Source organism: Colobus angolensis, unplaced genomic scaffold, assembly GCF_000951035.1.
Source record: "Colobus angolensis palliatus isolate OR3802 unplaced genomic scaffold, Cang.pa_1.0 Scaffold124, whole genome shotgun sequence".
Lineage (NCBI taxonomy): Eukaryota > Metazoa > Chordata > Mammalia > Primates > Cercopithecidae > Colobus > Colobus angolensis.
In genome coordinates this window covers 276,222-286,064 of record NW_012113586.1, presented here as the reverse complement: position 1 = coordinate 286,064, position 9,843 = coordinate 276,222, and the positions used below count along the sequence as shown (strand labels likewise).

Here is a 9,843-nt window from a genome sequence, read left to right as displayed (position 1 = left end):
AAGTATTTGCTATCTAAGGCTGCTATCAGAAGCCTTAGAGAAATTAAGACCCACTATAGTAAGCCTTTCCTGAAAACAGAAATTTTCAAACAGTATTCTGAGGATCCTTAGGGTTACTTAACTCTATATATTCCTTAAAAGGATGCTGGTAACACGCTAGCATTATTACAGCCTAACATGGCAAAAGGGTTCATGATCATTAAAAAGCTGAGAAACATTACCTTAAAGTATTTTCCCTAATACACATTCCCAGTTTCATTCCATTCTAAAACCTCAGGTAAAGCAAATATGTAATAGGGAGCTTTCCAAAATACCAATATAAAACTGAACTGAAGTCTCGGCCGGGCACTATGTCTCATACCTGTAAATCCCAGCATTTTGGGAGGCCAAGGTGGGTGGATCACTTGAGGCCAGGAATTCGAGACCAGCCTGGCCAACAAGGCAAAACTCCCGTCTCTACCAAAAATACCGAAATTAGCTAGCTGGGCATGGCGGCATGTACCTCTAGTCCCAGCTATTCAGGAGGCTGAGGCACAAGAATCACTTGAACCTAGGAGGCAGAGGTTGCAGTGAGCCGAGATCATGCCACTGCACTCCAGCCTGGGCGATAGAGCGAGACTCTGTCTCTAAATAAATAAATAAAAACTGAAGTCTCATCCATCTTTTGCTCATATCAGTATTTCTCAAAACTATAAGAAGAATGACTTACTATTAAAGATATTTTCAACTTTTGGCAAAAATCTTAATTTAAGTGTGCTGTACCCCTTTCATTTGCCTCTTTAGATCTCCTCTCTGCCCTCCTGCACCTTGCTTTCTGCACTGGGAAGCTGACTGGGATGAAGTGCCTCAATAGACTCCTTGCCCTGTGCCAGTTAGGTTCAGGCAATGAAGAAGCCCCAACAGTAGGGAAGAAGGACAGACAGTGATGTCAGGGTATTTATTCCCCTGGCTTCTTTCAGAGAAGTATCCTTCTTCTGGAAGTATCCCTCTACCAAAAGTTACTGCTCCTCTCAAGTTGGACTTCTCTAGAAATTTTCTCCTTTTCAGCTTCAGAAACTGCTCCTTCCCCTTATATATTCAGGCCTAGAGATGGTAACAACCAGTATGCTACTGGTCCAAGGTTATTGTACCTTGTAATTCTCCTACAGCCTATTCATATCTTTGTATATAATCCCTTAAGCTAATTTGGGTGTGCCATCTATTTCCTGTATGACTCTGATACATTTGTCTTATTTTTGAGGGAGGTTTACGGGACTATTACTGCCTACAAAAATAAAATTTGAAAAACTGGACATTATATAAAGCAGCACTTGGACAGTGCACAGTTATGAAACACTAGAGTGTTTTTCCAAAGCAAAGTGACCCATTTATCTAGCAAATGTGAAACACTTCAGAAATTCTGAGACAGTAAAACTAATTTCTCTTTTAACTAAAAATTACAGCAATATAGCCTGATCCTACTTGTTCTCACTTCCTGTACTTATTGTACTTAGGACATTTCCTTTGATCCCTTACCATCAGATACTTTACCAGGTCTGAGGTGACTAGTCTTTCTATAATTCTTGTACAAATACAGACACCTATGCTCACTATTCCTGAATGTAGTAAATATTATACTCCAATACCACGAGTACCATGTATCTTCTATGTCTTTGTCTTGTTTTGTTTTTTAATTAGAGGATCTTATTCTACTAAAAGAAACAAAACACCATTCTTTCTGATTTCCCAATTCTGATCTCCAAAAATGAGCCTTATTATGACTGTGAGTCTGCAGACTGGGGTAAAGAAGAACTCAGCCATTATATGCCAATCAAGTAGATCTTTAGGCACAGTTCCTGTCACATGTGACTCTAATGAAGAATCAAACCAAATAACAGAAAAGGGCAAAAGGCAACAATTTCTATGGGGGAAAGATCAAAAGACTAGAGAAAATTGCTTTTCAGAAGGAAGCCTTAGTCACTCAAAAAGACAAAAAGAAGTGGAATGGAACAGGAAGCAGAAGCTAAAACTTCAACAAGTAAACATCAGAAAAAAATGTATCAATATTATAGCAGTGTAACAAACAACTTCTCCATACTGTTTGCTCCCTTGATAGAGAGAAGTGAGGGGCAAAAACTTACCAAATTCAATAAAGGAATAGGGTCGGGACACAGTGGGCACCTTCTTCCCATGTTGTTCATCAAATTCTGAGTGCAAATCTTCTAAGTAGGCAAAAGCCAACTTCTTAGGGAAGGCAGCTTCACATAAAACCAAATAACACACCCCCTGCTCAATAATGTAGCTGGTGAGACATAAAAAGCAAGACGAAGTTGTCTGTAAAGTAACAGTACTGACAACAGGTTAAAGCAGAATCTCTGTACCATGCAAACTTTTTAAAAATCTAGCCTGAACACTTTAAGGCTGGCGAAATGAGAAAGTCAATTTAAAATCACAAATCCCTGGAATCAGAAAGCAAACATCTTCCCATTATTAGACGTATATTCTTTTTTTGTTTTTGTTTTTTTTGTGTTTTTTTTGAGACAGAGTCTCGCTCTGTCACCCCGGCTGGAGTGCAGTGGCCCGATCTCGGCTCACTGCAACCTCTGCCTCCCGGGTTCAAGCCATTCTCCTGCCTCAGCCTCTGGAGCAGCTGGGACTACAGGTGTGCGCCACTATGCCCAGGCTGGAGTGTAGTGGTGTGATCTCGGCTCACTGCAAGCTCCGCCTCCCGCGTTCACGCCATTCTCCTTTCTCAGCTACTGCTAGGACTACAGGTGCCCGCCACCACCACGCCTGGCTAATTTTTTGTATTTTTAGTAGAGACGGGGTTTCACTGTGTTAGCCAGGATGGTCTTGATCTCTTGACCTCGTGATCCGCTCGCCTCAGCCTCCCAAAGTGCTGGGATTACAGGCGTGAGCCACTGCGCCCGGCCTATTAGACATATATTCTAAAAGGAGTATTTAGACATATTTATTATATTTTTTCATCCATTAGATAATTTTGTTTGTTTGTTTGTTTGTTTTTTGAGACAGGGTCTCTCTCCATCACCCAGATTACCCAGGTTGGAGTGCAGTGGCATGATCTCAGTTACAGCAACCTCCGCCTCCCCAGTTCAGGCGATTCTCGTGCCTCAGCTTCACAAATGGCTAGGATTACAGGCACCCACCACCACACCCAGCTAATTTTTGTATTTTTAGTAGAGATGAGGTTTCACCATTTTGGCAAGGCTGGTCTGAAACTCCTGACCTCAAGCGATCCACCTGCCTCAGTCTCCCAAAGTGCTGGGATTACAGGTGTGAGCCACTGCACCCAACCCATTACACAATCCTTCAACTAACATTTTAAACTTTTATTTTAGCTTGAGGATGTATATGTGCGGGTTTGTTACCTGGGTATATTGCATAATGCCGAGGTTTGTGGTATGAACAATCCTGTCACCCAAGTACTAAGCATAGTACCCAGCAGTTTTTCAACCCCTGCCCCCTACTTCCCTCCTCTTCTAGTAAGTCCTCAGTATATTTATGTCCATGAGTGCCCAATGTTTAGCTTATAAACTTATGAGAACATACAGTATTTAGTTTTCTGCTCCTGCATTAATTCACTTAGGTAATGACTTCCAGCTCCATCCATGTTGCTGCAAAGGACATGATTTCATTCCTTTTTATGACTGCATAGTATTCCATGCTGTATACGTACTACATTTTCTTTATCCAATCCACCACTAATATGTACCTAGGTTGATATCTTTGCTATTGTGAATAGTGCTGCAATGAACATGCAAGTGCATGATTTTTGGTAGAAAGATCTGTTTCCTTCTGGATATAAACCCATTAATGGGTTTGCTGGATCTAATGGTAGTTCTGTCTTAAGTTCTTTGAGAAATCTCTAAACTGCTTTCCTCAGTGGCTGAATTTACATTCCCATGAACAGTGTATAAGTAATCCCCTTTTCTCCACAGCCTCACCAGCATCTGTTGTTTTTTGACTTTTTAATGACAGCCCTGTGACTGTTGTGAGATGGTATCTTATTGTGGTTTTGATTTTCATTTCTCCAATAATTAGTGATGTGCACTTTTTCATTAGTTTGTTGGCCTCTAGTATGTTTTGAGAAATGTCTGCTCATGTCTTTTGTTCATTTTTTAAATGGGGTTATTTATTTTTTGCTTAATACTTAAGACTTTTTCTTGAAAAATTCACAGTTGTGACTCCATCCACCCTTTGATTCTACATGGTAAACTAGCATACAAATATTTAAACTCCAGCCACAAAGAAAAACAGTAGATCTGGAAATTTCTGTGGATAGAAATGTTAGGTTAATGACAATGTTTACTGGGTAAGAGACTAATAACACTCCTTAATTTCCAGTCCAGGAGAACTCTGTAATCAACTGAAACTTTTCAACAATGAAACTGACTTTCTTTTGTGATAATGAGTTCCCATGCACTCTGGAAGGCGCTATATGATTATACGTCTGAGAAACTCTTAGAAAAATGTTAGGCTACTAAGTGGTTTTCCAACTTCTTTTTAGCCATAGTATACATACACACACACAAATATATATATTTATATATGCAATATGTATATATAAAAAGCAAAACTTATATTCAGAAGGCCAATGTATGTATCAGATAAAATCAGAAGTTCTTTAGTTTAAGTAGGAGTTTGCAAATATTTTCTCCCATTGTGCAGGTTGTCTCTTCACTGTGTTGTTTCCTTTGCTGTGCAGAAGCTTTTAGTTTAATACAGTCACATTTGTCTACTTTCTTTTCTGTTGCCTGTGCTTTGAAGTCTTTGCCATACAGTCTTTGCCCAGGCTCATGCCCTGAAGCATTTCCCCTATGTTTTCTCCTAGTAGTTTTATAGTTTAGGGTCTTATGTTTAAGTCTTTAGTCTACTTTAAGTTGATTTTTGTATATGATGAGATAGGGATCTAGTTTCATTCATCTGATGAGGAACTAATATCCAGAATATACAAGGAACTCAAACAACTCAACAGGAAAACCAAAAATAATTCAATTAAAAAGTAGGCAAGGAACAGAACCGGCATTTCTGAAAAGAAGAGATGCGAATGGCCAAGTATATGAAAAAATGCTCAACATCACTCAGCTTCAGGTAAATATAAGTAAAAACCACAAACCACAATGACATATTATTTCACCCTAGTTAAAATGTCTATTAAAAAGACAAAAGTCAATAAATGCTGATGGGGATGAAGAGAAAAGAGAACTTTTACACACTATGGAAAACAGTGTGGAGGTTTCTCAAAAAAGTAAAAACAGAACTACCACACAATCTAGCAATCCCACTGCTGGGTATTTCTCCAAAGGAAAGAAACTCATTATGTTAAAAACGTATCTGTACCCCCATGTTTACTGCAGCACCATTCATAATATCTATGGATAGATAATCAAAAGAAATGTCCATCATCAGAATAATGGATTTAAAAAGTGTTTTTTACACACATACACACACACACACACACCATGGAATACTATTCAGCCATAAAACAGAACGAATTTCTATCATTAGCAGCAACATGGATAAATCTGGAGGACAATACGTTAAGTAAAATCAGTCATGCACGGAAAGATAAATATGGCATGTTCTCATTCATATGTAGGAGCCAAAAAAAACTTCTGAGCTCATGGAAGTAGAGAGTAGAACTGTGGGTATTAGAAGTGGGGAAAGGTAGAGAGAAGGGGAGGATGGGCAGAGGCAAGTTAATCGATAAAAAACACAACTGGATAGGAAGAATGAGTTCTGGTGTTCTGCAGAACTGTAGGGTGAATATGGCTAGCTATATCTTACTGCATATTTTCAAAAACCTACAAGAGGGGATTTTGAATGTTCACAACACAAAGAAATAATAAATGTTTGAGGTGATGAATATGCTAATTACTCTGATTTGATTACACATTGTATACGTGTATTGAAATACACTCCATATCCTATAAATATGTGTAATTATTACATGTCCACTGAAAATAAAAGGAAAAAATTTAAAACATAAGGAAGAGTTTAGGGGCCCAAAGCATTATATATACTCCCATCCTTGCCCTTTCCATGTGGCTCCTGAAGCATCCTAGGGCTCCATAAAGTATAAAGACTATTATATGATCTATCAGGCCCCTTAAAATAATGTTAATAATACAGCTGTCTTATTCCTTGCTTGGGCACCTGAATTAACTGATCTCTTTGCTTTTAGTCTACACCATCTTCTATACCATCAGTTTTATTCCCAGAGACTACGGATGACCATATTACCCTGCTTACAAACTCTAAGGGCTCCCTAATACCTACAAAATAAAATCATACTCCATGGTATTATATTTACAGCCTTTCAAAACAAGTGTAAGCAACATTCTATCATATATTTTAGTAATCCAAATGGCGGATTGTTTTCCAACATGCTAGGTTCTTTAGATATTTGTGGACTTCTGCTTATATTGTTTTTTCTAACCATTAATGCTCTTGTATGTACCTGGAGAAATCCTGTTCATTTTCATATGTTCAATTCTACCATTATTTTTTCTGTGAAACTTCTTTATATATACTCCCCTCCTCTGTCCCGTTTCTTCCAACTTACCCCCGACAAATGGGAATTTGTTCCTTCCTTCTCTCTGTTCCCAGAACATTTCATTTAAATATAATTTACAGCAACTTTTAAGATATTATAGTATACTTGTTTGAGTATATGTCTCTCTCTGTACTAAGAGAACAGCTTTAAAAGATAGTGACATGCCGGGCGTGGTGCCTCACGCCTGTAATCCCAGCACTTTGGGAGGCCGAGGCGGGTGGATCACGAGGTCAGGAGATCAAGACCATGGTGAAACCCCATCTCTACTAAAAATACAAAAAACCAGGTGGGCGCAGGGGCGGGCGCCTGTAGTTCCAGCTACTCGGGAGGCTGAGGCAGGAGAATGGCATGAACCCGGGAGGCGGAGCTTGCAGTGAGCCGAGATCGCACTACTGCACTCCAGCCTGGGCGACAGAGCGAGACTCCGTCTCAAACAAACAAACAAACAAAAAGGTAGGGACATTAAATGCAGGACTCAATATAAGGTCTGACAAAGAATAAACCCCTAATAGCTCTTGCATGGAAATAAAGGATGTTATGAGATTATGAATGTCTAAAGGAATCAGGCAGAAGAAAATCTCTTCTCAATTCCATGAGAACTTTCTTAGGTCTTTGTTCCCTAAACCATGGTGAAAATGAGGATACTAGATATTAAGTGACTATATTTTTGGTGTTAAAAATTCTAGAGTTCTAGAAAATATTTCAGATATTATAAAAATTAATACTTTATAAAACATAACGTCCAACATTTTCTTAGCCAATTGCCTAGGGTTTTATTTTTGTTTTGATGTACTTTTTACTTGTCTTTTGTAGGTAGAGAATTTTTGTTTTGTTTTTTAAAAGTAAACATAGCAGCCTCCTCCCTGGCCTAAGTTACCTTACTATCTAAGTCCCTAAAATAGCAAAGATTATTTAGCTAATCCGTTTTTATTTTCCTCTGATGCTCTTGTACTCTGTTCCTTTTTAATCCTTCTTATTTTGTCAGCTTCAAACTTGGCATGTATTAAACATTAAACACCAATTATTTGTAGATAATTTAAAATCCAATAATGTTCCTTTGAGTCCTCTATCAGCTATATCATTGTCTATAACCACTGATTAAAATGCTCTTCTCTTCTATAATTTTCTTTTTTCAAAATAATAGTAACTAATATTTATTGACTCTTCCCATGTCTGTCAGACAAGATGCTAAATAATACACGTGGATTCCCCCACAATCCTCTCAAACCTCCTATGTTTATTTTCACTACTTTACAGAGGAAACTGAGGCTTAGAGAAGTTATGTGAGCTGCTCAAAGTTACACTGTTAGGAAATGTTTGAGCAAGGGGACTAACCTACACATATCTGGCTCCAAGACAGTCCTGAAGCAAGAAGTTATCTATTATTGCATGATGGGCACAGCATTCATTAGACACATGTTAACAGGTTAAATTACTGTAAACATGTTGAAAAAAACAAACAAGATGTCCGTTTTGTAGAATTAGAGCCAGAGAAGTTGCTGCTCCCAAAAGACTACATTTTTAAGTAATCTTTACTTTTAAAAAATTATTATTTTTATCAGGCATTCTGTTACTGTATTTCACACTTAAATGATCATAAAGAAATCAAGATTATACTCACTGAAAAGTCATGGCTCCTGCTTCCAAGGTACATCTGGTAGGGGACTGTTCATTCAACTTCCGAAAGAGTTGCTTAGCCTGACTCTGATACTGTTGAAGGTCCCGGCCAGACTGAAAGAAGACATCTTCATTTAAGAATTTTCCACAAAAAGCTGTATCAATTAGTGAGAAGCATCATATTATAAGGACACTCTGAATGAGGTCCTTCATTTACAGGTAAGTAAGATTCATTTTAATGAAAGAAAGACAACCTACTTTCAGAGTACAGAGGAAGACCTAACCCCTACTTCTTCAAGATGACTGCATTTGTTATTTGCTAAGAAGCAAAAGCATGCACCTCAAATACACTTAGAGCACTCTTAACTTTCAATCCAGTGTTCTTTCCACTGTTAGGACAGTACTCTCCTCCTAACCCATTTCATTTGCAGTTACTGGCACAGAACTATAGAGCATATGCTATACTCAGGGGAAATCCTAGAAACAAGATTGATGAATTTCATTTTTATGTTGGAATATTCAGGAGAACCTTCCACAAGTGTTACAGTTTTGAGCATTTAAACAAAACTAAATGTGTGTACTCATAACTGCAAATTATTATGAACACTTTGACTGCAATTAGGTAAAAATGACTAAGAGTAGACACAAAGATTATGACGTCAGATACCCTTTACTGAATAAATCTATTTGGTTCCCAAGTTTGGACAGCAAAAGTTTGAATATCGAGGGATATATGCAGACAAAAATGAAAATAACAGCATTCAGATGTTATAATTACTGGCAATATTTTCCTGAACAATTTCTAACTGATTTTACAATTATTCTTTTAAAAAAGAGGGGGCAAATCTATTGGAAAAATAGCAGTGTCATTTCAAAAGAAGACAACCATGCATCACCAATCTACTAGATCCAACAGGGAAAGGAAGTGCCTGAAGAATGGGAAGCAAATAGACATTGTTTATCCATCCACATGTGGGGAAGGGGAGCTTTCTGCCAGCTATCCAGTTATAGTCTGAATGTTTGCTGGTATCCCCCACAAAATTCATGTTGAAATCCTAACCCCCCAAAGTGATGGTATGAAGAAATGGGACCTTTGGGAGGCGATTAAGTCAGGAGGGTAGAGCCCTCTAGAATGCGATTAGTACCTTTAAGAGACCCCAGAGGGCTAGCTTGCTCCATCTACCATGTGAGGAAACAGCCAGAAGGTGACATCTATGAACCAGGAATAGGCCCTCAATAGTCACCAAATCTGCTGGTGCTTGATCTTCACCTTGCAGAACTAGAAAAATCAATTTCTGTTGTTTACAAGCCACCCAGTTTATGGTATTTTGTTATAGTAACCCAGACTAAGACACTGTTATGTGATGCAAAGACATAATTCTATTTTGGAATTATTTATTTTACATAGAAAGAATAGCCTCCCTTTGGCAGATATTTAATAACTAAATATTTAAGTAGAAAAGTATTTATGCTAGGGTCTCCCAGGATCTGAGGTCTAACTTTGATAAAGTACAAAGTGATATCTTAAAATTGTAGATAGTGTACTGCTAAGTTGATAGTAAAAACAAGGAAGCAATAATAAAATGATAAAGTGGCAGATCAGCAAACGTACAACTACAGGATAATAAGATTCTAAGCTATATATAAAAATGGTGAACTGGAAATTTTTT

General features: G+C 38.0%; 1 protein-coding gene across 1 annotated transcript in view; it reads right to left on the bottom strand.

The window, feature by feature from the left end:
- The window catches only part of SEC22B (SEC22 vesicle trafficking protein homolog B (S. cerevisiae)), a 22,960-nt gene that overhangs the window by 6,786 nt on the left and 6,331 nt on the right, over window positions 1-9,843 (bottom strand). The window contains exons 2-3 of the mRNA XM_011933037.1: window positions 8,178-8,287; window positions 2,121-2,281 (exon numbers count right to left, since the gene is read on the bottom strand). Of these exons, the coding sequence (XP_011788427.1) occupies window positions 2,121-2,281; window positions 8,178-8,287 (271 nt within the window). The remainder of the gene's footprint in view (window positions 1-2,120; window positions 2,282-8,177; window positions 8,288-9,843) is intronic.